This window comes from Oikopleura dioica, chromosome 2, assembly GCF_907165135.1.
Source record: "Oikopleura dioica chromosome 2, OKI2018_I68_1.0, whole genome shotgun sequence".
In the NCBI taxonomy this organism is placed as follows: Eukaryota; Metazoa; Chordata; class Appendicularia; order Copelata; family Oikopleuridae; genus Oikopleura; species Oikopleura dioica.
In genome coordinates, this window is record NC_137292.1 from 10772578 (window position 1) to 10800079 (window position 27502).

The 27502-nt window shown below is 41.5% G+C and overlaps 11 protein-coding genes and 1 long non-coding RNA gene across 12 annotated transcripts in view; 7 read left to right on the plus strand and 5 right to left on the minus strand.

The window, feature by feature from the left end:
- Positions 1–27502, plus strand: part of LOC145699938 (putative protein kinase DDB_G0291842) — a 69225-nt gene that overhangs the window by 32915 nt on the left and 8808 nt on the right. The window lies entirely within an intron of this gene.
- Positions 9–3937, minus strand: LOC145699353 (uncharacterized). The gene is made up of 12 exons (XM_081776621.1): positions 3803–3937; positions 3578–3688; positions 3350–3535; positions 3198–3304; positions 3036–3154; positions 2792–2990; positions 2586–2748; positions 2179–2540; positions 826–1099; positions 551–785; positions 215–509; positions 9–172 (listed from the first exon to the last, which is right to left on the minus strand). Exons 1-12 carry the CDS (start codon positions 3895–3897, stop codon positions 96–98), a joined length of 2223 nt encoding a protein of 740 aa, XP_081632747.1. The 5' UTR covers positions 3898–3937; the 3' UTR covers positions 9–95.
- On the plus strand, positions 6065–6697 carry LOC145696992 (uncharacterized). The gene is made up of 2 exons (XM_081774129.1): positions 6065–6258; positions 6304–6697. Exons 1-2 carry the CDS (start codon positions 6079–6081, stop codon positions 6574–6576), a joined length of 453 nt encoding a protein of 150 aa, XP_081630255.1. The 5' UTR covers positions 6065–6078; the 3' UTR covers positions 6577–6697.
- On the plus strand, positions 7609–7938 carry LOC145700733 (uncharacterized). The gene is made up of 2 exons (XR_014134223.1): positions 7609–7708; positions 7748–7938. It is a non-coding gene; the product is annotated as an uncharacterized LOC145700733 (long non-coding RNA).
- On the minus strand, positions 8833–12707 carry LOC145699918 (HEAT repeat-containing protein 6-like). Its single transcript, XM_081777177.1, has 8 exons — positions 12518–12707; positions 10909–12475; positions 10617–10863; positions 10363–10577; positions 9847–10319; positions 9519–9804; positions 9274–9475; positions 8833–9229 (listed from the first exon to the last, which is right to left on the minus strand). Exons 1-8 carry the CDS (start codon positions 12677–12679, stop codon positions 9007–9009), a joined length of 3375 nt encoding a protein of 1124 aa, XP_081633303.1. The 5' UTR covers positions 12680–12707; the 3' UTR covers positions 8833–9006.
- LOC145699947 (endoribonuclease LACTB2-like) lies at positions 12726–13686 on the minus strand. The gene is made up of 2 exons (XM_081777216.1): positions 13169–13686; positions 12726–13095 (listed from the first exon to the last, which is right to left on the minus strand). Exons 1-2 carry the CDS (start codon positions 13684–13686, stop codon positions 12726–12728), a joined length of 888 nt encoding a protein of 295 aa, XP_081633342.1.
- Positions 13815–14558, minus strand: LOC145696380 (uncharacterized). The gene is made up of 3 exons (XM_081773404.1): positions 14365–14558; positions 14034–14305; positions 13815–13916 (listed from the first exon to the last, which is right to left on the minus strand). Exons 1-3 carry the CDS (start codon positions 14507–14509, stop codon positions 13875–13877), a joined length of 459 nt encoding a protein of 152 aa, XP_081629530.1. The 5' UTR covers positions 14510–14558; the 3' UTR covers positions 13815–13874.
- LOC145697160 (small ribosomal subunit protein eS26-like) lies at positions 15348–16033 on the minus strand. Its single transcript, XM_081774320.1, has 3 exons — positions 15884–16033; positions 15745–15840; positions 15348–15560 (listed from the first exon to the last, which is right to left on the minus strand). Exons 1-3 carry the CDS (start codon positions 16016–16018, stop codon positions 15408–15410), a joined length of 384 nt encoding a protein of 127 aa, XP_081630446.1. The 5' UTR covers positions 16019–16033; the 3' UTR covers positions 15348–15407.
- Positions 16835–17748, plus strand: LOC145700840 (U6 snRNA-associated Sm-like protein LSm1). Its single transcript, XM_081778166.1, has 2 exons — positions 16835–17060; positions 17288–17748. Exons 1-2 carry the CDS (start codon positions 16856–16858, stop codon positions 17488–17490), a joined length of 408 nt encoding a protein of 135 aa, XP_081634292.1. The 5' UTR covers positions 16835–16855; the 3' UTR covers positions 17491–17748.
- On the plus strand, positions 17742–18394 carry LOC145700841 (uncharacterized). Its single transcript, XM_081778167.1, has 4 exons — positions 17742–17866; positions 17942–18089; positions 18133–18234; positions 18275–18394. The coding sequence occupies exons 1-3, from the start codon at positions 17807–17809 to the stop codon at positions 18213–18215; spliced, it is 291 nt and encodes a 96-aa protein (XP_081634293.1). The 5' UTR covers positions 17742–17806; the 3' UTR covers positions 18216–18234; positions 18275–18394.
- LOC145700734 (uncharacterized) lies at positions 18414–22854 on the plus strand. The gene is made up of 12 exons (XM_081778057.1): positions 18414–18888; positions 18932–19324; positions 19371–19687; positions 19733–19933; positions 19977–20066; positions 20108–20416; positions 20508–20714; positions 20908–21329; positions 21372–21681; positions 21771–22194; positions 22238–22300; positions 22619–22854. The coding sequence occupies exons 1-12, from the start codon at positions 18420–18422 to the stop codon at positions 22717–22719; spliced, it is 3306 nt and encodes a 1101-aa protein (XP_081634183.1). The 5' UTR covers positions 18414–18419; the 3' UTR covers positions 22720–22854.
- Positions 24914–26336, plus strand: LOC145699949 (cilia- and flagella-associated protein 77-like). Its single transcript, XM_081777219.1, has 6 exons — positions 24914–25017; positions 25405–25524; positions 25572–25800; positions 25873–26000; positions 26040–26167; positions 26214–26336. The coding sequence occupies exons 1-6, from the start codon at positions 24949–24951 to the stop codon at positions 26308–26310; spliced, it is 771 nt and encodes a 256-aa protein (XP_081633345.1). The 5' UTR covers positions 24914–24948; the 3' UTR covers positions 26311–26336.

Here is a 27502-nt window from a genome sequence, read left to right on the forward strand (position 1 = left end):
GTCAGCGACTTGATGGGTGTTTATTAATATTGGAATGTGAATAAAGTGAGAAGTGAACTGTGTAAGAAAAAAAAATATGGGCAGTGGGACGCTCCTTATTCAGTCGATGTCTTGATCTTGAAGTCCTTGAAGTTGCCGCTTTCTTGGACAAGCTCTAAGTCTTGTTCGTTTGCTGAATAATAAGATAATTAAAGTTATGAAACCAAAATCTTACCGAGATAAAGAAGACAAACGAGCGACATGCTTGTTGTCAGGTTTTTCTTGTCATCTCCATCAAGACATTCGTCCAACTCGTTTCTCAACTTCGAAAACTGATAGACTTGCTCTTCTTCATTTTCGAAGGCGCTCTCGTCGAGTCTCGATTGCGTAGCGTTTGCGTCGCTCTCAATCAAACTCTTCATCTGCCCCTTGACGCGTCGGACATTCACTCGCCGAGGACGACGGTCGAAGTTGATAAATAGCTTCTCAACTGTTTTTCGCTGGAGAAGATTGTCATCGCCAAACGTTGGCTAAATAGTGAGTTAAATTTATACTGAAAGACATTAGTTACCTTTGGAAGGATATCTTCGGGAACCACTGTTGGAGGTCCCTCTTCTTCATCCTGAGAGTCGAAAATAGCACCGAAATCTTCAATGGGTCCATCTTCTATGTTATCGTATTCGATGGGCTCCGGAACGAACTCGTCGCTTATTTGCTCCTCTTCATCTGCTTGGTCTAAGTCGAGCGGTTCGATTTCATCTTCTCCATCACCAACTTTCTCTAGCTTTTTGAACGGAATAGAAGTCCTGAAACAAGATGAAGAAAGGGACCTTGACAAAGACATACCGAAGTTTGAAGTGCAAGAATCGCGTCTTGCGACTTATTGGCAACTCGACTCCTGGATTTTTCATAAATGTAGCTTCAGCTGCATCTTCTTTGATCTTCGTCTTCTGAGTCAACTTGTAGATGGACAAGTTGATCATTCCTTGCGCTTGTTGCTCGAACTCTGTGAAAATTGTTTTTTTCTCGGGAGTTTTCTTCGCAAGTTTCTTTGAAACCCGAAGTTTCTTTGCTTTAGGCTCTTTTCCTTGCGCAAGGGCTTCGTTCTTTTTCACAATCGCTAAATTAGAGATGAATAAACGGCTGGGTCCGCATTGCCAAGGATCCAATATGGTCCATACTCACGGCAGGTGAAGGCGCCAAGCCGAGGCAAGGAGATGCAACGCGACCACCGTCATGTGCTAACTCCCGCAGAGGCAGCACCTCGGCCTAACTCGACGGTGGTGAGGCCACTCAGCATGTGATGGCTGAGCTGATGTGCTAACATAATGAGCGAGTTGAGCTCATTAATCAGATTAAGCTCAACCCCCGGATGAGCTGCAAATTTGGAGATATGGAGGATAAAAAATTGAATTTTCTGAAAGTTACCCCAGTAGGGTTTTTTGATGCGAGGAATCCGAATCTGAAAACAAAAAAGAGTTTAAATGTCTAATTTACACAGGGCAGTAATGTTCGCGAAATTTCCTGTCCAAAGTAAAAAAGCCCTCCACGATCCAGAAATTTCGCTAAGATTACTGATGAAGTAGTTTACACTGTACTTTAAAAATTCAATACAACAATCATGATATGCATTAATTGTCATCTATTAAAGGGCAGTTATCTTAGCGAAATTTCCTACCCAGAAGAGAAAAGCCACTCAGGATCTAGGAAATATCTTTATAAGGGCAGGAAATTTCGCTAGAATTACTGCCCGTGAAGGTATTAATTGGATTTTGATGGGCATTCTTCTAATTTCGCGAACATTACTGCCCTGTGTAAATTAGACATTTAAAGTCTTTTTTGACTTTAGATTCGGATTTCACGCATCAAAAAACCCTACTGGGGAACCTTTTAGAAAATTCAATTTTTTTTCCTCCATATTTCCAAATTTGCAGCTCATCCGGGGGTTGAGCTTAATCTGATTAATGAGCTCAACTCGCTCATTATGTTAGCACATCAGCTCAGCCATCACATGCTGAGTGGCCTCACCACCGTCGAGTTGGGCCGAGGTGCTGCCTCTGCGGGGAGTTAGCACATGGCGGTGGTCAGGTTGCATCTCCTTGCCTCGGCTTGGCGCCTTCACCCACCGAGAGTATGGACCATATTGGATCCTTGGCAATGCGGACTACCCCGAATAAACATCTAATACCGTTAATTTACCTTGAATTTTTGGAGGAATTCGTGGTACGCGAAATCTGTGGGTCTCGCGCCTGGACTCAAAAATTTTATCCAAAACAGAATCGTCAAGATTATCCGTTTGCACGGCAGTCTGTTCATAATCAATTTGCGGTAGCGGCGTCATTGGAATGGTGGGAGTCGGAGGTGGCAAGACTTCACTGGCAACTTCTTCGCCAAGATCTTCAAATAGCTTTTCAGGGTCGATACTCGGCGGGCAGACAAGGTCAGGTGCGGCTTCAAAATTTTCAGACTCGGGCAAGTCCAAGTCGTCACCGAAGTCGTTGAGGTCAGGGGCGGCGAAAATAATAGATTCTTCGTCTTCTGGATCAAATGCAGGTTGCTGCCTAGTATATGACTTGAAAGAGATTCGATAATATGCAATAATTTACGATTGGGAGGGAGCAGGTGCGGCGGGTGTTTTCAGCCGATCTTCGATTATGTTTTTGTCAAAGCTTCCCGCGAAGTTTGGATGCTGATGAATGTCGACAAAGAGATCTTCGCCTGCATTAATCACGTCTTCGAACAATTCAAAGCTGAAGACAGGCAAATTGTCTATAAACAAATCAATCGAAAGAATTAAAAAACGTTGATTTACTGCTCGGTTCGTCGTCTTTCTTTTTGATTCTGGAGCTTGACTCGTTTGGAACGAGTTTCAGATCATTGAATGATTCTAACTGTTGGTTCTGGATGCGAAGCTTGGAAATGTCAGTTGCACTGTCGAGTTTCGAAGCTACTTCCAAAGCGTAAGGGTCTTTCAGCTGATCAACTTTTTTGTTCGAGATCGGAGTCGGATCCTGAAATAAGTAAGTAGACTTTTAAAACCTGAAATTGCATTTTACTGGGTAAAGAAGCTTCAGTCGCTTTTTCTTTGTTTGCTTCTTTTTTGACGCCACATCTTGAGAATCTCCAGGCTGACTATCGTCTGGATCAGCTTCTGCTTCTTTTGCATCAACCAGGTCTGAAATCAACTGAATGCCTTATTGCTTTTGTCTTTTTGGTACCTTTCGTAATCTGACAAGCTTCATTATAAATAGCATCGACTTTGTAGCACCAGATTTTTGTTGCTCCGTCCAAAGCAGTCGCAGCTTCCGCAAAATCAACTTTGGCCCTAAAAATTCGTTTAGCCGTATTGAAAAATTTGCCTGTGGTTTACTCGTTGGATTTTTTGAAAAGAGTCGACGCAAGGTTCAAGTTGAGCTTGTATACGTTTTTCTCGTTGATCTTATTTTTCATGAAGAGTTCCATCGTGTGTTTGTACTGAGCTGAGACTTCTTCTTCCGTCTGCATTTCAGTATGAAGATCTGCTCGCATTTCCGCAGCGTTTCTAATAGTCCGATCTAAAGCCGAAGTTAAAGACTTTTAGAAAAATATCTAGCTTGCCTTTTTGGTTTTCTGGAGTCTTTCCATGATCACCGACCGTCTTTTGAGATTTCTACTGACATTGGAGTCCATCGTCGACGTTTCATCTTCGATGTCGGAGTCGAACGCATCACTGAATTTTATTTTCTCGGGTTGGAAACGAAGAACATCCATTTTTGGAAAAATCGAATACATAATGTTAGAATTTCAATCGAGCTCTGGGAAATTACTGATAAGGAAAGCTTACTTTTGGGGAGGAGGAGCCAGCGACTGTCTCTTCTTGGTCTTTTTCGACTTGGGACGTCTGATTTCGAACGAGTCATCGTTTTCTTCTTCCATCATTTTCTCAAACGAGCTCTGAAAACATGGTATTTGGCAAAAGAGAACCATAAAATGTCATTTAGGCAAGGAATGTAAATGATAGATTTGATTTTTTCACTCTCAAGATAATTCAAAACAGATTTGCTTCACAAACTCATTGATGTTAATAAAAATATAATTTAAAAAGTTTTCATTGATAAAATCAACTCCCGAAAATTGCGCGCGCGACGGTTTTTTTTTCTTCGCTCGCCCACGCAATTCTCCGGAGAAGGCCCCCGTTCTCGGACGAAAAGGAAGAAATGCAAGTTCCGGTTGCTGATTGAGAATCTTCACATATTGAATGTGACTCCTTCTAGAAAATTGCAGCTTCGACAAATTGGACAAATCAGAATACGATGTCAATTTATTCTTAGTATATTTTCTAAATATGATGGTTTTATTGTCAGAGACATTTTCTTTGTACAGCTCTAAAACCTTCTTCTTCATACTCCGCCTTGGATACCATCATCGCTCTTGCCCCAGGAGCCTCTCCCAAAATAGAAGCTCCTAGCCACGTCGATATCTCAGCTTTGCTCGAGGACTCAATATTTATCGGCGCTCTCTCGGGCGAACTCTTTGCCATTTCGATGCTCAGTCGTTCCTCGAAACCATCAAACTCTGCGACTCCTCCGCTTATCAAAATGTTGCTGTACATTTGTCTTCGCATCGACATGTCCACACTTTTTTATGCAGGCCGAGAGCACATCATGAATTCCTTCATCGTTTTTGCCCAGTACTGCTGGGTTGAACATGGCTTCTGGACATCTGAATCTCTCGTCGCCTAAAGTTATTCGTTGCCCATCTGGGAGATCGAACGATTTCTCGTAGAACTCGCACAGAAGTCGCTTATTTTGACTCTTTGACAGATCACTTCGAATTGGTTCAAAAATGATCATAAATTATGAAAGAAGAAAATTTCAAGTTGTGAACCAAACATTTTGAAAACATCGAGAAACATAGCAAAGACCTTCTTTAATTCTTTTCGCGAACTCAAAATCCCGTGATGAGCTCATCAGATTGAATCCTCTCTCAGTCATTATGCGAGTAAGATAGTCAGTCAACTGGCGACCTGAGACCTCGAAGAGTCTCGTCTGTGAAGGCAAAATAATTCCATCGAAGACGGAGCAGATGGTTGTTGTCAGATCTCCCCCGTGAACTGAAAATATTTTGATGAGAATATTCGCAGCTTCCTAGGGGCCTTACCTGAGACCCCTGTAACTTTGCCAGCAGCATAAAGACTCAGAGGCGGTGTTACAGAAGTAAGAAATCTTGAAAAATGAAAGCTCTCAAAAGCCAACTCTGCAAAAAAGGACCTCGAGCTTAGTGGTGTGAGGTAGTCTTCTGTGAGAATGAGTTCTCGGCCGTTTGGAAGCTCACCAAGTCCCTCCAAAAATGCCCTTTCCCAGATAATTTCTATTTCTTCTGGATTCAATCGTTGCCGATCAAGTTTCGCATAAGAAAATATAAGATCTTCCCAGTTTGAAGCAATTTCGTTGTTTAGGTAGTGAGTTTGGCTCATTTTCGGACCCCAAGGTTTCGGTCTTCCAACGATTGAAGGCATAGTCTTTTGTTGGGCTCAATAAAATGAAAAAAACTAATTGTTTTCTGTCATTTAAAACCCATTCCCATGGAGCTTCATCGCCAGTTTCACCAATTTTTGTAACGCTTGCACCGTTGTCCAAAACTACAACTGGACGTTCCATTCTCATTTATTTCTAGTGTTTTCAACTGTCTCTCTCTCTATGAAATAAAAATCTGCAGAGAACGAGGGATCACAATTGTCTGCAGAGTCGTAAAGCAAAAACTGTGAGAAATGTCTTTTCGTCGGACGAGAAGAATCCGAGTAATGAGCGGCGGTCGGTCGCACTTGGGTGGCATTTTCTGAGACTTTTCTATCTTGGCCTTGTTTTTGTTCAGATTTAGATTGATCCCTTTGGTTATGCTTGTTCAACTAAAATTACTTTTCATGCTGGCGTGAAGATGCCGAGAAGTCGTAAATGCGCTCACGAGTTGACGTAAATGCATCCACTTGAATACCAACTGGCGGAGCAGATCTTCTGAGACTCTCCAGATCTTTCAGCCAATCTGCCATACTTGAGCTAAGAATAAAACCCAAAGGTTTCCTGCTCGATTTCATCAATTCAACTTACAAAGAATAAAAAAATGAAACTTTTCGCTACCTTCGCCCTCTTCGCTTCTTCGAACGCCACCTTCGCTCGAAACAATGTCGAGGCCATGTGCACCAGCTGCCTCTCTGACCCCTCTGATGCTTGCTGGGGAGCGTGCTACTCCATGTCTTCTCGATCGGGTACCACTGTCCATGATGCCATCGTTGTCCCACAGGTGAGACTGATTCAAAACGATGTATTTTCTACTTATTAATTTAAGTGCACTAGCTGTCTCTCTGAGCCATCAGATGCCTGCTGGGGAGCGTGCTACTCTCTTGGAACCACTTTCTCCAACGAGGAGATCGATTCCATGTGCACTAGCTGCCTCTCCGAGCCATCCGATGCATGCTGGGGAGCTTGCGCTCGATCAACCTCCGCCCAGTTTGCGATCAACAAGGACTTCGTCAAGATGTTCGAAGGCATGAAGGGACAAAGCCGATGCACCAGCTGCCTCTCCGACCCATCTGATGCTTGCTGGGGAGCGTGCGCCTAAAGAATGCGTGTTCTGACCGGCTGAAATGGACCGTTTTCAATGTCCCTACAATTTCTCCTGTTCTTACTGTTGTTCTGAATGGTGTAATAAATGTCTTTCCATATTTCTAGAAGCAAATCAACTGATGTTTTTAAGTATTTTCTTTTTCAAATCGCAATGAGACTACTTTATCTTTTTATATTTTCTTACTCGACTGCAATCACTTTGGAGGCATGCAACGAGCTTCTGAAGAAACAATCAAAAACTATTTCTTCTTCAAGTGCACCGGAGGCTAATTGGAAACGGTGCGACGACTTGCGAGTGAGGGATGAGAAAATTCGAGTTAGAAATGCTCTAAATTTCTTCAAAAGAATTAGTCGAACGCTCAAGCTGCTTCAGGAAAAGATCAAGGTAGGCATTTAGCTCATTTATATGGGGTTTATTCAAAATTTCGCAGGTCAGCGAAAGAATTGAATGCAGTCATTATCGTATTCTGTTGGAGGCGTCTGAAGCGTTGATTTCAGTGCCAGTAAACATCATCAGCTCAAGGAAAAGATCCATATAATTGTCTGTATATTACTGCTGAAAATTTTTGATCTCAAAAAGCACAAAGACGTCTTTATACAAAGAAAAAGTCAGCAGCCTCCTGCTACATTCAATTGAGACAGTCTATCTTCTGAATAAAAGTCTCAGCAAAAACGATGACTGCATTCGAACAGGCAAAATCACTAATAACATTGATAAACTTCGACAACTCCACCTTGCTATCAAAAAATTGGAAAATCCTTTAGGTAGGGATACTGCGTCTTGTTTGTTTATTCAATTTTCTAGATAATCCTGAGCCAATTTATGCTGATTATTACGACGGAACAGAAGGTCACTTTGAAAATACTGAAATCGCTTCAAGTTCGACACTATCGAAAATTCTCTTCGCTGTCTTTATTTTGCTGTTTATTTTCGCATTTCTTTTCTGGGCCATCAATCTGCAGCACACAACTCCTGATGTTCCTGGATACTGAGAATCTTTAGCAGAAACATTTTATTTTTAGAGGAAAAATGAAATTGAATCAGTTGATATTACTTCTTGGAGTGGACGCAGTCAGACATAGGAACAAAAAATACTCAGATGATGAAACTTTCACTTACAAAACAGGTACTGTCTTTGTTAATTGGAGTTTTTAAAAATTTTTAGAAACGCAAGTTCAAAATGTTGCAGAGCTCAGCGGAATTGAAGAGTACATTACAATGATTGAAGATGAAATTAAAGCAGCAAGAAAGGCTGACAAGATCCTCAAAGACAAACCCAAGAAAAAAGGAAGAAAGAAACATAACGTCTCCTTTAAATACATCATCTCAGGGAATGGTCAGCATAAGCTTGATTGATGAATGAATGTTTGATATGTTATTAATTTCATCGATGACCAACGCTAAGCCTTTGTTACATCGTTTGGAGTTTTCACAATTCTGGCACTTGTTCTTCCTAAACCAAAACCAGAGTCAGCTATCGGAGTATCTGCTGGCCCAAAGGATGAAAGTCGCAGGAGAGAAAGGCGAAGAAAAAAGAACTTATTCCCGTCGGGAACGAATAAAGTTGAGCAGCTCATAGAATCAGCAAGAGACTCATATCAACATTTCAGAGATCTCTCTGGTAAGAATAACAATCAAAACTTCTACTAACAGTTTAGGTCGGTATAAAGAAAATATGAAGAGATTATGGGACAGGAACCGGACAAAAGATGACTATGAGCAAGTTTGGTCCGAAAATGAGAACCCCGCGTATCTAAGTGACGACAGGAATGGTTTAATTCAACGATGATTAATCCATATACAATGGACCATTTTTACCATTAAAAAGCTCGGAAACAACATACGATGCCGAATATCAAGATGTCTTCCAAAACGACTACGATTTCACTGACGATTCAAGTAGCGACGATTCCGATAGTGAGGGATCTTTTCAAGGTGTTCCACTGAGAGAAGCGGACGCGCAGAACGATCTCCGAATTAAAACTTCTCCCAATGCTGAGATTGATCCAGAGTCGTTGCTATCCGAGCGCGCCTTCGAGAAGAAAACAACGAAGAAAGTCTGCAAAAGCTGCAAGTCTAAGAACCCTCCTGTACCAAGACTTAAATTAGACACTGAAACTCCGAGACAACCAACAGTTGATGTCATATTTGACGCACAGGAAAATTTGCCTTAGAATTCTTTTCTGCCACTATATTATCCTAATAAAGAATTTTTGATAAAATGAGATATCTCACTCGAGAAGTCGCAGTTTGTCTTAATTTCTGTTTGATTTGGCTTCATGCTTTATGCACTTTTGAGGAAAGACAGGCTAGATAGAGCTTGGCACGATAACAGTGGAACATTTAGCGTTATCAAACATGAAGTTTTTTTCTCGAATAACTTTGAGGATCGTGTGAATGATGTGATAGTGAATGAGTTTTCGCTCAGAATTGTCCAGGTTGTAAAACTGTCCCTGGTACTATGTCAGGAATAGAGTCAGCATTGAGACCAAGTTCGTTGCCGTTGTCATCCATTTTATCAACAAGAATGCTAGTGATCGGGTTGAGCAATGTTCGGTTTGCTTCATAACATTTGAGCATCTTGTCGAGCGATTCCAATCCATTCGTGTCAACATATTCCTGGAAAGGTAGAGCTAATGTTTTCGTTCTAAATGATCCGAATTAACTATTACTTTACCGATTAAAACTTACCGATTTTGAACAAGTGTATCAATCTCGATCGAGCATTGATCTGCAGAAGTGAGCTGGGCAACAACTTCGATGAGCAAGTCACGCATTTTTGATCTGTAGTCGACAAGTGTTGAGTCCATCTTTTGATAAGTGCCCGCGAGATGTTCAAGATCTTGCATAAGGTCTACCTGACTTGCAGGGTCTGATTTGATCAGTTTCAGTGCTACAAAAAAGAGCTAGCAATTAATATTTTTATCAAGGCGTACCGTTTGGCGAGTTAAGTGACGATAAGCAACTTATTTTGACTTTGCTATGCTGATGAGACTTCATAGAAGACGAAAGTGCTTTGATAAGCAAATGGGACCACTCTTGATTGATAGAAGATATCGAATCATTGCCGAAGAAGTACTCGGCAGCCTTAGACCCATTCCAAACAACTTTGGCATTGCGCTGCTTGATGGCAGATTCAAGAACTTTTACTAAGCGAAGAACTGTGCATTTTGGTGTTTTCGGAGGTGCGAGTTGTAGAAATCCGCCAACTGCTCGTAAGGCCTTACATCAAATTTAAACCATTGACAAATTGAAAAATCCAACCTGTGGTTTAACGCGGTCTTGCGCTGATATGTGGTCGTAAAAGTCCTTTGAGAGGTTCATCAAGTCGAAAAAGGACGAGATTTCAGCCTGAGAAAAAATCTCATAAACAAAGGGCAAGTCTTCTGCTTCATCAACCCTTCTCTCTTCCATTGTCAACCTCATTGCATCTGCAAGACAGGCAATCGCGTAGATCAAATCATTGCGCACTTTTGAACTCAAATCGTGAGGATTAGAAGTAAAGATCAAATCTTTATGCTCGATCGTTTTCTTTAATAAGACGTTGGTGACATTGTTGAGGAAGTTTTCATCGGAGCGGATGGATTGTATGAGCACGAGATCGCCAAGAGCCTTGATGGCGCGAGTTTGCACATCAATATCAGAGTGGTTGCACATGTCAGGCATCACGGACATGACCCAAGCTTGTTGCCGATTGTCTAGGCGCGAGAATACTTGGCCTTCGATGTGAGACACAGCTGGGTAACAATTAGATTTATGAGCTAACAATGACAAAGATACCTCCAAGAGCGGCCTCGGATATTGAAGCATTGACGGGAGTAGCTGTTTGAAGAAATTTGGGCAGGATGGATTCGATGAGATAAGACCAAAGACCGAGCATTGCCTCGGTAGGCACGGGTGTGTCTTCATCTGGAGTAGTGTTGTTAGCCATTCGCAGACTTCTCGACTGGGCATTGATGGTTTGAAGAAGGCGGAAGGCAGCTGCGATAACGTTTCTTAATCAAATAAGAATATGCAGATATTAGAAGACTTACGGTTGCATTTCGGAATTTAAAAGTATTTTCATTATATCTAAGATATGTACGTGGTTCTCTTGCAAAGTAGAAAAGTGATGGGTCGTGAAATTCTGGAGTATTTCGATCGCTTCTTCTTCGATAGTCGTCCTCATTTTTGGATCACATGGGACAGAAGATGGCGATTCTTCGCGCCCGTAAGAGTTCCAAAGAAGAGAATATGCAGTAGCTATTGGCCAGGGAGCATCACGGACAGATTTGCAGATCACTAGAGAAGTCTTGTAGGAAATCAAAAGAAGTATTGATCACTTACTGTAGGAGATATTTTCTCCAGCCGTGATTTCGTCCCATGGAACGCAATACAATCCTTTGCAGCTTTCAGACAGAGTTCGTTCTCCAGCGATTGATTTCAAGAACATAAATTGAGCAGCTATTCGGTTAAGAGGTAGAACTTTTGTAATGACTGTTTTGAGCAGATTTGTACGGAAGACTGAATAGTTCGTTGCTTCGGATGCTGTCTTCAAAGTGTTGTAAAGCTGGTTCATCAATAATATTTCTTGATTGCAGAGGAAATTCATTCGTTGTTCTTTTTGAAGTGCAAAGATCAGAAGATGATGCAGACGCTCGATTGATACAGTAAGAGCCTCTCCAAGAGAGGTGTAATTTGGTCCAGATCTTCGGGCAACACAACATCTTTGGATGAATTGCTTGCATTGTTGAATAAAATGTCTGAGGACTTCGACTGCCAGATTTCGCGCCTTTGGAGCCGGGTCCCAAAGAATAGAGAGAATCAAACCACAGTTTCCCTGATTCAAATCACCTTCAACGATGCTTTCTGGATTTTGAATACTCGAAGGGAGAAAAAGCTTCCAATAGTGACACAAGTCTCGCTTTCCCGTATTTTTGACAATAATTTTAAGTGTTATCAGTGCAGCTTGTCTAATACAGCTTCGTTTCTGTCTCAATTTTCGGGATTCAGAGTCCGAATCTTTTTCTGCATTTGTATCCGACTCGCTATCTGAGCTTGAAGAAACTCCGAGCCACGGAAGTCTGTCTTTTATTTCTTGCATGTCTGTATTTGGCATCTCATTCTCAGCTGGTCTAAATTTTCTTCTCGTTACTGCTTTCTTCCTCCTAACCCGTTGATGATCTGAGCTGCGTTCCTCCGGAATAACGTCTTCAGGAAGCTCTTCACGTTTGATCGTCTTATCCATTGGTTGTGCCCCTTGAAGCCCATAAAGAGACCAGTTGAGGCCTTGAGTCAACAAGGTATTCAAATCATTCGCATGAATATACTCGTTTCGTGAACTAATTCTTTCAAGGATCCGTGATATTCCTTTGAGCGCCACCATGATCATATGTGCAGTAGTAAGGCACTTATTTCCCATAGAAGCGCCTTCCATGTCCAAAAGCTTGAGTAAAATATCCATTGCTCGTGATACCGCTTCTTTTTCTGGATCGTGGCCGGTTATTGATGGAAGCGAAATATTGACGCACGATTGAGCAAGAGCGCATCTTATGTTTGGGTTCAGTCCTGGATTCAAGCAGTGGACAAATAGATCACTAAGATGCTTGCCAAGTGGAAGCAACATTGGAATATGAATTCCATTTTGATAAAGAACAGCAGCTAGGCCATTCAACATAGAAATAGCGAGGGGTGTTTCTCCTTCCAAATCAAAGTCTTGCGTCGGAGGTAGGAAATCCACAAACAGTTGAGTAAGGGACAGTGCACTTTGTTCGTCGAAAATAAGAAGTCTTCTGCCAAAAAGCTCCACAAGGTCTCCAAGATCTTTTATCGCATTGGAAGTCTCTCTTTTATAAGAAGTGTCAATGCTTCGAAAACGAGAAGTCAAGTCATGAAGCTCTGCGCAAATACGAGCCTAAAAACAAATTACGGTCGTGTTATCTTTGTTCGTATTTACCTCATATCCAGTAAGAGGTCCATGAGCAAGGTGTTCGATATCAGCAAATAATTTTCTCCTTTCTTCAAAATTAAATTCGTGAAATTTGGAAAGCTCGGTTAGAGCACGATTCCAACGATCGGAAACAGTCGTCATTTTACGATCATAAGTGTCTGAAATCATTTCAGTAAGAATCTTTCTGTGAATCTTCAGGTGAATAAATTGACAACTACAATTTGCAGAAAATTTCCGAATCGGCATCGACGATGGAAACAGCTTCCTTTTCAACAAGTAAATCAAGAGTCATCGCGACGTTTATTGAGGCGGCCGGATGAAGCACTTCAGGAACATCAGCGTAGAGAACTTTCACGATATCACGAATTCTTTTTTCTCCGTTTTCAAGCTGCTCAATAATTTGATTCTCTCTCATTCTTCTGTGGTTGATGTAAAATTCCACTCGCTCGAGGCCATTTTCAATTACTCCGCCGTGACCGGGAAGAATCAAACAATCTCCAAGCGCACGTATTTTCTCAAGCGAATTCATGTACGAGTTGTAATTATCAATGACAGTGGTGGAATTGCCGAGTATATTGTCCCCGCTAAACAAAAGAATGAAAATGAGCGTGAGAATGAATTTTTCATCCCCTTGGAAACAGAGCTCGGGATAATTACCTGAATAAGACTCGCTCGTCTTTCATCCACAAACAAATATGATCATCCGCGTGGCCCGGTGTAAACAGAACTTGAATTTTCCTACCGCACGATGTTTCCAAGACATCCCCATCCGTCAAAAAATTCCAAAACTGTTCCTCGAATTTCGGTATTTTTACGCCAGAAGGCATCTTCTCTCCTGCGCCTTTATAAACCTTCGGGTAAGGCACTCGTTTATGCTTGAACAGAGGAATGTCGCCACAAATTTCTCGCTGGATTGCCTCAACTCCGCCGATATGGTCGAAGTGCCAGTGGGAGATGATGATTTTATCGATCTCACACTTTTCGGCCTCAAGGACTTGAGTCAGCGACTTAACAACGGACTCCTCATTCGGCGATCCTGTATCAAGTAAAACTCTGCGCTGCCCACTGCCGATAAGATAACAGTTAGTCCCCTCTCCAGTCATTGGGGATGGGTTTCTAGCGAGGATTCTTATTATGCTTGGGGATATTCTGTTGATGTAGCGTAAGCCCGACATTCTACAATACACAAATATTCAGTTGCGATTCTCCTGCTGATAAATGACAAAATAAGACACAATAAAACAAAGAGAGAGCCAGTCGAGACTGTCTGGTAGACAGGACGACGGATTCAAGAGCGTTGGCGTTTTTAATGGAATCGCCTTTATTTGAGGTTGGCTTCCAGAGTGGCAGTACAGGCAAATGTTTATTGCTTGCCTCGTCCAGCTCCACGGAAGGAGAAGTTGCCCTATAGTTGGGTATACAACTGATTTTTACTTGAATGCTAAATTTTGAAATTAAAGTCGAACATTTCGGAGTCTTGAATATGTGCTAGTAAGAGTAAATTAGAGTTGTAACCCGTGGCCTCTCCGGGTCCAACGTTAGCGTCCTTCTCCCGTCGGTAGGCATCTCGGTTGTCCTGAGAGTAGGCCTGGGTGGGGAGGCCGACTCGTCCACCACCTCGTGGTCGGTCGTTGACGATCTTTGGCGCCTTCTTCATGGTCTGGGGGACGATCTCAGCAGGCAAGTTGAGGTACTCTCGGAGGTATTCAACACCCTCGTTGGTGAGGACCCAGTAGAAGTGTCGCCACGCGAACTGCTGCTTGAGGTAGCCTCGGGAAGTCAAAGACTGGCAGGCTAGAAGAGATCTTTGAGAATTTCGGAATCAAGGAAGAAAGAGAGAAAAGACGACTTACCCTTGATGACGCAAAGGTTTGGGACATCCTTGACGTCATTGTGAGTTCGGCCAGCGTTTCGCTTGCAGATCTTTTCAGCGACCATAACACCATCCTGGAAGAGGGTGGTGTAGATCTTGTCTCGGACTTTCTTTTCCATAAACATGGCGGCCGATTTTTTTGTAATCCGTTTCTGAAAAGACGCGAGTCACTTTCCAGTCGATGAATAGTCATCAAGAAGTGTTTTTCGTTCATTACGAAGGGCATACGGAAAGATAGTTAAACTTTTAAATGAGTAGTAAAAAAGGAAGATGTAGCGCGATATTCTTTTGAGCGACGAATTCTCAGCTGGCTTTTTCGAGATTCTTTATGTACAATTAATGCTGATAGTTGATTTGATAGGGAGATTCGTTCGAGCGTCATTCTTTTAGATTGAACTTTTCGATGATCTCTTTCACTTCCGTCAGGTTGAGAAATGCGTCGTACTAAAGGGCGATTTTAGTCATTCTTTTCTTTTTGTGTCTTCTTTTGAGGGTGAAGGATCGCTTTCTTACCCGGTCGATATCTTCTTGCAAGACCGCGATTTTCTTCGAAATTTCATCCAGATCTTCGAGTAGATCAATAACGGGTTGCTCTTGCTGAAGTCTGTAATTGGCGATCAAAATGAGTTCGTTGCATTTGCTCTCGACTTCTGGGTAGTGAGATACGTCTCTTGTGGCAAGGCGGGTGCCGATCTCGTGGAATAACTGCTTGATGTAGACGATATTTGAAGCGGTGTTCGTCAGCGCTAGGATTTGAGGGTAAGAAAGTTGTTTCAGTTAGTGGCTGGAAAGTTGTTGTTAGAGTATTTACCTTACCTAGAGCACCGTTCGCATCCCAGTCCAACGTTGCGATGTCTTCCAGCTTGTGCCTGATTCTTTCTCCAATCGGATTCGAAACATCAATAGTTTCCAGAATTTCATAAAAACTCGCCATCTAAACACAAACGGGTGTTATGAAAGGCGTTATCAGAGCTTTACAACTTTTGTTATTTTCAGAACAGAAAGTTATAAAACATCGATGATTTATTTAGCAGCGTTCTGGCCGGGCTTTTGCTGCTGCTGTGGGCGACCGTATCGTGGTGGAGGGGTTCGGATCTTTCGGGCCTCTCGCGATCGGTTTCGCACGTGTCGGTGATGGATGGCGGCAGAAACGCAGTAGTACTGCTTCAAGTACAGCTAGAAATAAAAAATTTAAAAGTTGAAAAGCTTTCTAATTCAAGATAATTAATCTTGGATTAATAGAGAATTTATAAAAAAGTGAAGGATTTCCGATTAAATCTGAATGAAATTTCAATTTTCTCCTTCTTTGTTGTCGACAGTTTTCAGAAAAATTGTCGATTTATTTGTCGAAAGAATTTACCTTGGGGAGAGCGTACTGCTCGTAGACCGAAGCTTCAGCCAAATCTCTCATGGAAGCGGCATCGACCATGTTTCGGACGACGTACTTCTTGATGGCCTACGGAAAATCTACATTTCTGAATCAATTTGTGGAAAAATACCTTGTCCTTAGGGACACGAGCGGCAGAGTTTTCACATCGGACGAATCGGACGTGTCCTCGGCCTTTCTTGTTTCGTCCGTTATTTCTGCGCTTCTTGGTCATTTTGGTGTCCGAAACGTCTGAAACGCGTTTCATTTAAATTTATTTTTAAGAAAAATGAAAGTGTCACAATATTTTTTAGGAAAAAGAAGAAAGTTCTGAGCAAATGTGGACTAATTTTTAAATCGAAGCAATAAAATAGCATTAAAAATTTGAACGGTTCTGAAGAAAAACTAGAATAGTCGACTAGAAAGGGATTTTCCAAAAGAAGAAAATTTCAACGAAGCCTAAAATGGCCTAAAATCCGTCAATTTTCGAGTTTCAAAAGCCGATTATCTTCTTGAAGGTATGATTAACTCTCTGACACGCCCTAGTGGCCTTCTGGAAGCACGGAAGGGCCAGAAAAAGCGTTCAAGATTTCTCTCGTATTTGTAATGCCTCCAATCAGCTCGGCGGCCCAACCAAACTACACGTGAACGCCTACGTCTGATTGGTGCGCTCAAGTCCGCGCCGCCAATGGAGATTGCGCGTTCTCGCATCTAACGCGCTAAATGAAGAAACAACGCGCTAAACTCATTCATTTCATTCCTCACTCTTTCTATGACTCATGCTCTCGAGAAGTCCTCGCCAAATTCCATTTTCTATTCGTCCAAAATAATTTTTTATGAAAAATAATATTTTGTTTCTCATCTTTTTGATCACCGTAACGGAAACAGTTTATCAAGAATTTTTTTATTTTCTAATAAAATTATTTTTAAAAATTTTAGTTTTCTAAAATTATTTAATAACTCTTATTCATTCATAAACAACATTTCGTTGATGTCTCCTCGAATTTTCCGCTCCGAAAAATCTACGGCTTGATTTCTGATCTCAGATCAGTGATCTGAAACTGCATGCTATTGTCTGTAAAGGCCAGCTTCAGACTGTAATGATATGACCGACTATTTACCGGGCACCGCTGGACTCATCGAGGACATTGACAAGAAGCATTTAGTCGTCTTGCGCGACGGTCGAACTCTGATCGGCATCCTCCGCGCGATCGACCAATTCGCTAATCTCGTTCTTCACCAGACAGTCGAACGCATCCACGTCGACGGGTTCTTTGGCGACATTCCCAGAGGAATTTTTGTTGTCAGAGGTACATCAAATTCTTCATTCATGCTACTATACCTAATCACTTAAAAAGGGATCTCTTATTGTAGAAGTAAAGATTTTTTTATACTACTTACTCTTGATTTGATAAAACATGATTTCCAGTTGTGATTTTCCGGGCATGTTGTGCCTTCTAATTTCCGGCATTTATAAAATGAGACTCGGGTCCAGTATCTCACATATAAAATGAAATTCTGAAACTTTTTGTTTCAGGTGAAAACGTAGCCCTATTCGGCGAGGTAGATTTGGAAAATGAAAACCGTGGTAATCTGCAGGAAGTTTCCGTGGAAGAAATCCTCGAGTTGCACCAACAAGTGACTGCGAGAAAAGACGAACTCGAGCGTCGAAAATCGAGAGCGATGCGCGAACGCGGCCTCATCCCTCACCAAGATGTCCCCGACGATCTTTATTTCTAACACTTCCCCACGAAAGCGTTTCAGAAGAATCTTCTTTTTTCTTCTTCGAAAAAACAGGGAGCATCGAAGAAATATTTATTAAAAAACAATCGAGCTCACCGAAAACACTCTCCATTAAAAAAAAACTCTCCTTCTACCATTATTGCTACTGTTATTATTTCCTCTCTTCTTCTGCTCAATTCAAGATTCGTCTAATAATCTTTTGGGTTTCCAGTGTGTGACAAATTCACTAGCCAAGCAATGCTCAGATAGCAAACGGTTTTTCACTGAAATTCACTTTTTCAGAAGAGGAAGCTCTCGAAGAAAGAAAAGGAAGATGAGTGCGATGCTGGATGCTCTTGTTGGAAACAAGGTCGAAATTGTTACGAATGATGGAAGGAACGGAGATTTACTTTATTCAGACAAACTTTGTTAATTTTGATTTATTTTGTCATCATAAATCTCCACTGTCAGAGTTGTAGTTGGCATCCTAAAAGGACTTGATCAGGTGGTCAACGTGGTTCTAGCAAATACTGAAGAAAGAGTGTTCACGCCCGAGGGAGTCGATCGCCAGGCCCTCGGACTTTACCTGATTAGAGGAGACAATGTCGCCGTTATTGGTAATCCCATTAATTCCCTTTCTTCAATCATCTATCTTGTTAGGCGCCGTTGATGAAAACACAGAACTTGGGATGGACTTTTCTACAATCAAAGCCCAGCAACTACCGCCAATCGTCCACGACTAATTCCATCCCTAGCCCAAAAGTAATCACTTTTCTTCTGCCTTTCCTAATTAATTCTTTAGACTGCCCGAGACTCATGCAAGAAAAAAAAAGAAAAGCGAGAGAACTTTACGCGCGTGATGTATATTTGAATCCTTCTATCCGTTCTAGTCCGTTCTACAATTTGAAAAGCCTATTTTCAATTCCTTAGATTTTTTTTATTTCAGAATGTCCTATTTGGAAAATCTGACAATCACAATAATCGGACAGCCGGGGGACGGGCTTTCGAAGAAGATCGCCGACTCGGTCACAGCCGGCGGTGGAATTTTCGACAAAAATGGAGTCTCCAAGGACACAACCCATGCGATTCTCGTCGGCTCGGAGAAAGACTACCTCAAGGAAATTGAAAAAGCAGTTGAAAATGGCGCTGCTGTGGTTCAACCCCGCTGGTTAGATGTCTGTTCTGTTCATCGACAAAAGATTCCGGTCCAGCCGTTCAAAATGATGCCTGGCCCAAGCCCGCTGTTTTCGGACATGGTCTTCACCGCTTCCGGATTGAGTAAGGGCGACAAGATTAAGTTAGCTGCGTTGGTAACCTTCCACGGGGGAAAGTATACTCGTGCGCTAAATCAGAATACTACTCATCTAGTGACGCACAAGCCGATCGGAGAAAAGTACGATAAAGCACTGAATATTGGTAAGTTCTAAATACAGAGAGCCTTTGTTTGAACCGTTTTAAGATTTCATTCGTAAGGTTACTCCTGGTTGGGTCCTTACTTCGGCCAAAAGTAGAGCCTTGAAAAATACAGCTGATTATGATCCTGCAAACGTAATTCCTGGTGCAGAGCACTTGCCTGATGCAGCACAGAAGAATGCACCAACAAATTCTTCATCAATCCAGACAGCATTGAAAACACCAGCCTCAGGCAGTCAAAAAGCTCCTAGCAAGGCTAAAAGTCGACGAAAACGAAGCCCCAACTCAGAACCTAAGAAAGCATCAACGAGAAAGACGAACAATAAGAAAAATTCGAATTCTGTCGCGGCACAGAATAATTCTGGTAGTTCTGGACAGAAAGTAGTGAAAGTAGCCACGCCGGTTTCGACGATGGCGCCGCCAAATCAAGTCATTGCCGGTAATTCCTTGATTTAATCTTCAAGTAGAGTGTCGTGTCTTTTCAGGGCCGGTCTACTCAACTGCGCCCGCGTCACCATCAATTTCGACAGCTAGTCCCAGTTTCGTCCACCAGATTGTAACGCCACCGTCATCTCAAAGTCATAAAGGACAGGTGATTGCCGGGCCGACGAGAGGCCCTTCAAACCCATCTACTCCTAATAATCAACCTCAATACATTGTCGTGTCAAGTTCTGCTCCTCAAATCTCTGGACAGATAATCGCTTCTTCGGGACCGGTTCAATCTGGCAATCAAGACGGACAGACGCAAATTATCCAGAGTGTCTCTCCAATGATGGGAAATACGTCAAGCCCCCATGCACAGGTAAGCAGGTCAATTGGTTTCAACTTATCTATATGAAATATATAGATCATCAATAGCAGTCACCAAAGAGTGCTTAATGTTCCAGTTCAAATGACTGCCTCACAGTCAACGGGAGCTCATCCTCAGTCTCCAATGTTTATTCGACCGGTACAAGCATTCCCAGGAAACACGATTCAAATGGTCACGCAAAATGGAACTCAAGTTATTCATAGCCCAATCCAGCATCAACCACCACAATCGCCACAGGTTCCTATCGATGAAATTGAAAGTGTTTTTATTGAAATTTAAGACGACACAAGCTCCACAAATGATGCAAGGGCAAATGATCGTGAATCAAGGAATCATCAGTCAACAAAATAACATCATCCATCAAGGACAGGTACCATCTTCCACAGCAAATCTCCTCTACCTTTCCTCTAGCCAAATATGATTCCACAGCAAGTACAAGCTCTCCCATCTGTGCAAGGGCAACATATTGTCGTTCAACATCATCCGGGTCCTGGTCAATCGCCGAACACGCCGGTCCCCGTTCCTGTTCAAGAAGCCGTTCAAATGATTCCCAATCAGCAAATTGCTTCGCCAGGAGTAAAGATGGCTCACCAAGGAGCTCCGATGATGGTGAATCAAGCATATGCCCGGGAACATATACAACCTCAATATCAAAGACAAAACGCAATTCATCCAAATTATCAAAATGCAGGGATGCATCAGCCCGGTCTGCAGGAACGGGCTTTATCTCATTAACTTTCTTGTTCTGATTTTATTTCGCTAGTAAGCTAATTATCGAGATTCCAATTATCGCCGATGAAGCTCCATTAAGTCGCCGCGTTCTCCACTAGTTCCAGGTCATGCTCGGCGCATGCAAAAGCCGCAAATGCTCGTTCCAATAACATGTCCAGAAGAAGAGCTTCACTCCACTATCAAACACGAGCACGAATACTTTACCGTCGAAAATGAATCTGATATTTCACCGAAATTCTTGTGCTTTATTGGGTGCGTTTTCTACTTTGCCCCTGATGTGAAAAAAGTTTGCAAAAAATGACGACTTCGCGAGACGCTTCTTGGATTGGAAAGGAAAGATTCAGCTTCACGGAGGACTTGTCGAAGACACCTATAATAAAGGAAGAGTTCTATCTGAAAGCCAATCATAGTAATCAATTAATTTTGATGAGCAGAAAAAGTGCGTCATCGTTTTAGCATAATAAATTTGAACTCGGATAATAGTCACTTGTACCCACTTAGTGTCAGAGGATTGCGACACTGACGAAGTAAAAGCGGCACTGGCAGATCAAAAGCGATGCGTTTCCATTGCTTGGCTTGAATGGTGCGTCGAAAAGCGAAAAGTCAATCCTCCTCGCTGCCTGCTCCATGTTCCTACCCCTGGCTCTGCCAAACTCAACTTGAAAGACAAGTTTCGCGTTTCAACAAGCAATTTTCAACCCAAAACGAAGGAATACGTTCATTCAGGACTTCTACGACTTGGAATTACTGTTACAAAAATGCTGTATAAAGAAACTGACATGTTGATTGTTCCCAAAACTGTGGGGCAAAAGTATACAACGGCAATTTATCATGAAACCCCGTGTGTTTCTCTTCATTGGTTGAGAGAAGCTTTGCTCGGAATGCCAAGAGCTTTCAACGGGTAAGTAAAACGAACGAAAAACTTTTCCTAATCAAATCTAAGTGGCTGGCGGGAAGATTCCTACAAAGTCAACGACGGTTCAAAAGGCTTTCTAGCCCTCTGTCTAAGCGACAAAAACGAGTTTGATGCTAAAATGCTCAATGCTTGGAAGAAGCCGATTAAAATCGAAGCTGACTTCGAACTTCGAGCAAAATTAAAGCGTGATTATCAAAACGCCAATCAAAATGAGATCAGCTCTCCGAACGGTCCACCAGACCAGAAGAAGCAGAAGATAACTTACAGAATGACGCCGCGTGTAATGCTTACTGGCTTTAATGCTCAAGAAACTAAAGATCTGTCTGAAAAGATAAAGGTATATCGTCTCATGATCGCTAGTAACGTCTTTAAGACTTTTTTCAAATTCTGAATATTTATGATTTCGGTTAATTAACCATTAATTAGGCCATTGGCGGAGAAATCGCGTCAGATACCGATATGACGCACCTAGTCGCAAAAGAATTCCGAAGAACAGTCAAATGGTACTGCGCCATGCACATCGTTAAATACGTTGTTACTCCCGAATGGGTCAACGAGTCATTCAGCTCGAAATGGTTCCTCGACGAAGATAAGTTTTGGCTGAGCGATCCTCGCAAAGAACAACTCTTCAATTTTCACATTAGACAGAGTGTAGAGCGCGCGAGGGAGCACCGTGTTTTCAATGGATATCGCTTTGCTTTGCTTTCTGACAAGATTGTTCCAGCTCCTGATGTACTGGAGAAAATAATTAGGTCCGGCGGCGGGCGGTTTTTGACAGCGATGCCGAGTATCAAGTCCCTGCTTTCAGTAAAGAAGCAGAGAGACGAAGATCCTCGTTCTTGCTGGCCCGGTAATTAAATCTTTTACTGTTTGATTCTATTCTGATATTCTAGTGATAATCATCGCCAACAACGATAAAGCGTCCATGGAACAAGTGCGACTATTGCGCGACTCTCAGGAGAATGTTCGAACGCTTTCTAGGCGACATCGGCTTTTAGCCGGTGCTTTGTTATTATGTTATTCTGTCGCGAGGCCTGAATGTTATTAGAATCAAAATGCAGACAGCTATCGATATATCATTGACAGAAATCGCCTTGCAGTCGCAATTAATATTCGTTTGGATTTATTCATTTGCGGTTCCCAAAAGTTCATTTCAGTTAAATTCTACAGATTGAAACATATCCTAAAGTAGTGCCATAGTGGTCGCCTTTTGACCTCAATTTTAATAAGAATTAATCCTTATGGACTTCCATATCGTTTATCGAACATTTGGTAGATTCAATGTTTCGCGTCAGAACTTATTTTAAACGCGTCAGTCAAACAACGCCTCGAGTTCCACAACTTCACGATCAACCCTCCTCAGCATCCACGCTAGTATTTTTAGCTTTAATTCCAGACCAGCCGAATTCCTGCCCATTCTACTTTTTCATATTTTTGACAGTTCATTTTCTTCATCTTTTTACTGATATTTTATGATTCTAAAACAGGGAAACATCTTTCATCGACAAAAGGATTAGTGCTTTTGAACTAAGCGTTTATTCTTATTTTATTGATTTATACTCTAATTCCCAGCTGAGAGGATAATATTTTGTGAATCCTATTATAATCTACTAGTGATAGATATATGCATGGCATTTTATTAGATTATTGCAGTATTCGAATTTCATACAGAGTGGTGAGGGGGAGATATCCTCCTCTTTTTAAATGTCAGTAGAGCAGTATCATCCTTGTCACGTGTCTAAAAGGAATTGGATATTAGTTAGGGGTTACCAAGTTAGAACAGACCTTTGGTGCTTCTATCAGTCGTTTTCGTTCCATTTCAGTCATGTGCAGCGGATTTCGTCGATATTGCAGGCTTTCAAAAATCATGCTTGAGGTACCTTCATTATTCGTGCCTTCATCTGGGTGCTCTTCTTTTATACATGGTTTTATAATTTAAGAACAGTCAGTAAAAACGTCATAATGCGAGTACGCTTTGATGGAAGCGCATTCATGTATTTATAGATGACCGCACATGCTTCTCGTTCGTTACATAACGATTGCAAAATCAAGGCCTATTGAATCCAGCGTAGTAGAATGTTGATGGAGGTCAAGAAGTTCTGTTCGCTGTTCTTCTGATGATCGTTTGCCGTGCATAACCCGGCGATTTCCCTCCAAAAGTTTTCGATTAAATTTATTCGGATGGTTTATATAGATCAACTCATTCCTTTTGAACATAAGTGTTTTGCATCGCCTGCGCTTCAATCACCGTTGATCTCGTTGTACCATAAAGTGCACCCGCTACAACCGCGATTCCAGCGATGACGCCGCAGATGACATAAAAGAATGTCTGTTGTATAAGTCCGAATAGCTAGAATTGATAAAGAAGGGCTACTTTTTGATAGCAAGTACCTTTACATTTTGATAATTTCTATCGGCGAAAGGAATTTCTAGTTCGTTGTAAATTGTAATCGTTATCGGTGCTGGTATCGAAACAAGCTACGAAAGTTATTTATTCGTAACTATATGACCCATTGTCATACCTGACATATGCTAATGTTAAAGTAAAGTTGATAAAAATCTCTGTATCCATAAGTACGCGCCGTTGACAGGCTCAGAACCTCTTTCGCGGCAATACTTTTAGGCGTCTAATAAAATTGATGAATTTTGCCCGATATTCAAAGAAGAATAGAAACTAACCTTTGACTCAGGAGTACAAAGAAAGACCTGCGTGCAGTTGATATTGTAATTACTGTATTTATTTTCGGCGGTATAGTGGAGCTTTCGCTTGACACCTGACTTACTGGGGATTTTAATTGAACTTGAACCTTTCTTTCTCTATGAAAATGAGCCGTACTCGATTGCACGCATCCTCATAGACATTCTGTCAATTAAAAACCTTTCGCATAATGAAATCAGCCTTTTTCGGAATCATATTGCAAAAAAATTTCAGTGGATAAAATTTATCTTACACTCCGGACTCTCATTGACTACTAAATTTGATCCGAGACTGAACAACAGGACAATCTGTCAGCAACGCTTCTTCCCATAACACTTTCTCTCCCGTGATATTAAACTCTTGCTTCCACCGCTTTCCAATCGGGAAGACTGTACGTTCTGCGAAACTCTTCGTGCAATTCTTGCTCTTGAATTCTGTGTTTATCTCGTCGCAATTCTTCCTTGCTGCCTCGATCTCAGCCGCATTTGATCGAAGGAAAAACAGTAAGAAAAACATAATTTCTAGCCGTTGGAGAAAAACTTGGAGATCATGCGCATATCCTCGGAATACCGTCGATCTGCGGAGCAAAACTCTGATGCCTTTTTCTACCATTGACGTGGAGCGCCCTCTTCAGATAAATTCTGAGCGCCGGACAAAAAATGACATGGTATTTTTTAATAAGTTTAACTTGCGATAATAGCATTTCTCTGATAGAGTCTATTTAATTTAGACAAGCTTAGCATTTATTTCTTGAGCTCAGTCTATTTTTGAAAATCACAAGTGACCATTTTGGTTATAAAAATGAAAAATTCTCTAGAACGTTACTTGCCTTCCAGTGTGTTTGTTAAATAATCTTCAGTTTTCAAGTAGCCGCGTTTTGGGAAAGAACTGCGCTCGAAGAATAAGATGACGATTAAAAAGCAGCGGCTGGGCGAGTACCGCAAGTCAATGGCAACTAACCCTCTTTTGCTCTTCGTAAGTTTATTTCGTGTTGATTTCATTTTATAAAATACAGTAGTGTAGTGACACAAAAAGTTCATTTGGGAAAGATTTACTGCGTTCGAAATTGTCCTTTTTTGATAAACTAATTAGCCAACGTCACATCTTGCCAAAGTGCACAATGTTCTAAAACAACATGAACTACATCATATCATGAATAAAATTATATGATGGAGCATGATTTTAAGTCAGCACGTATCCAGTCTTCGGGGAACTGTAATCTTGGGATTAGTGGGTATCGTTCGCACTATAAGCGCCTTGAATAAATATAGATTGAGCTTGACCAATAATTTGGAACGCTTTTTATACGGAAGAAATCACGATTTTTGTGATTTCTACCTCAGTTTAAATAATTTTATTTAGCCTCCTGTCGGTCGGCCACTGGTCCGCGGATACACCTTGCCCGGCCCGGACTTTGTGTATGGCATGAAAAATATTGATGATCCAGCAGGAGCCGCCGGAGCCATGAGACAAGATCACGATGTAAGTTTTAGAAAAACAAATAAGGCTCTAGAACTAATAATTCTTAGATTTGTAAAAAGGCGAGCCACCACACCCTTGCGAAGGATTTCATCGCGCTCAACCGCGAGTCGATCAAGAACGGGCTTGTTACCGAGAAGGAGCAGAAGCAGTTCCGCAAGACGCATGATATCAGACGCAAAAACAGCCAGAACCAGGGCAAGATCAGTGACACTTCTCCACCTGACATATACTTTGGCGTCCCGACCAGGCCCTCGACCCCTATTTTTGACCTTCTTGGTGAGTCCTCCTTGATTCCGATCTCTTCTAGTCCAGATTTTTACCCCATTCCTTTTAAGACAAATACTTTAGAACACAAATACCAAACAATTTGGACTGAGCAGCAGCTTCAGCGCGAAGATCGCTCCAAAGAAGCCTCAACCGTCAAACATCGCATTGGCAAGAACAAGAACGGTGACATCGTCGTCTTCGAGACCAAGGTAAAAAGGACAATTGACAGTGATTCTAATCAACTCAAGGCTTCGCAAATGAGAAAAGCTCAACACATCGTAGAAGACAAGGGTCTCTGGCAAATGTCAAAATTCAAAAGGTCGGACCTCATCTCAAGACCTTCCGATCTGATTCTGATCGAGATGCTGCTTTTGAGGTAAGTCAACTCGAGTAAATCAAACTCGTTCAAATTTAAACTTCAGGCTCACATGCACGATCGAAGCGGCCGACAAGGCATTCAAGGTCACGGCGTCTATCAACCTTCTAAGTCCTAATCATCTGCTTATTTACAGTCACTGATCTAAATAAATATAATCATATTTCAAGTTTAACAGGTATGAAACCTGAGGTACTTGAGTCTCGAAGGAGAAATGACCCGACTAAGTGGGTGAGAAATTACATTCTCTGACGATGTTTCGATGAAATAACGCTATAAAATTTAAGTGTGCTCATAAGTATACTGCGTGGTCGCTGTATAGTACAGTACAGAAGATTAAGTGCAAAAGAAAACTGAACCGTACTGTACATTTATCTAAACTTGAGCAGTATATTTGCCGACTCCAATCTGTGGGTAGTCAGAAATTTGCTACAATCGTCTCTTTCCTAGAAATTATTAACTAAAAATAAAAACTCTGAAGCGAACAGTTGCAGAATCTTTTACGAGGCTCTTATGCAAATGATGACCGCATATTCTAGTCAAATGGTTCCCCGATAGGTTGGATAATCGGTTTTTGGGTACTTTTGGTGGTAACGCTTATGTCTCTATTTTTAATTCTAAAATGCGTATTAAGACTTCTTGGCTAAGTCTTTTCCGTTTAGAAACGAATAAGGTTAATGCAAAGTACCGTCAATACTTGTCTAGACTTGATGTACCGTTTTTCAAACAAAAAATAACTTTTTCAAATGAGGTAAAGAAATGGAAAAAATACCAAATAAATGAAAGTAACTCGTGTTCTCAATGTTAGCGGTGGTTAATCCGCACCATCCGAGTTTCAATGATCAAAAGCGAGAATATTTTGCTATTGATATCATATTGCAAGTTAGAAGTAACTGCTCAGTTCATCTTCTTTAACACGTTTGCATATTATGAATAAAATATTTCTTTTAAAAGGTACTTTGTATAGTATTTGTTTCTAAAATATTTTTGACAAATAAATTTTAGAGATTGTTGAATCTGAAACGAAGGACGTAGATGTTGGTCAAATTAAAATTCCTCAATAAAGAACCTTATAAAGAAGAAGAATGATAATAATCTGATGAACAAAATTAAGCGAATTCTGCAAGAATTTTTGTCGGAAATCGTCCTCCATTTGCGATATATATTGATATTCGGGCGGTAGACACTTCGAACGGACGTACCTCGCGCGACTCTAATCCTTGGCGCTCGTGCGTGCTCTTCTGTTTCCGCTTAGTATAAAAGTCAATGTTTTAAATGCATCTCTCAGAAGAGAACTCTTCTTTCAGAGACATGACTTCGATGACTGATCCTTCG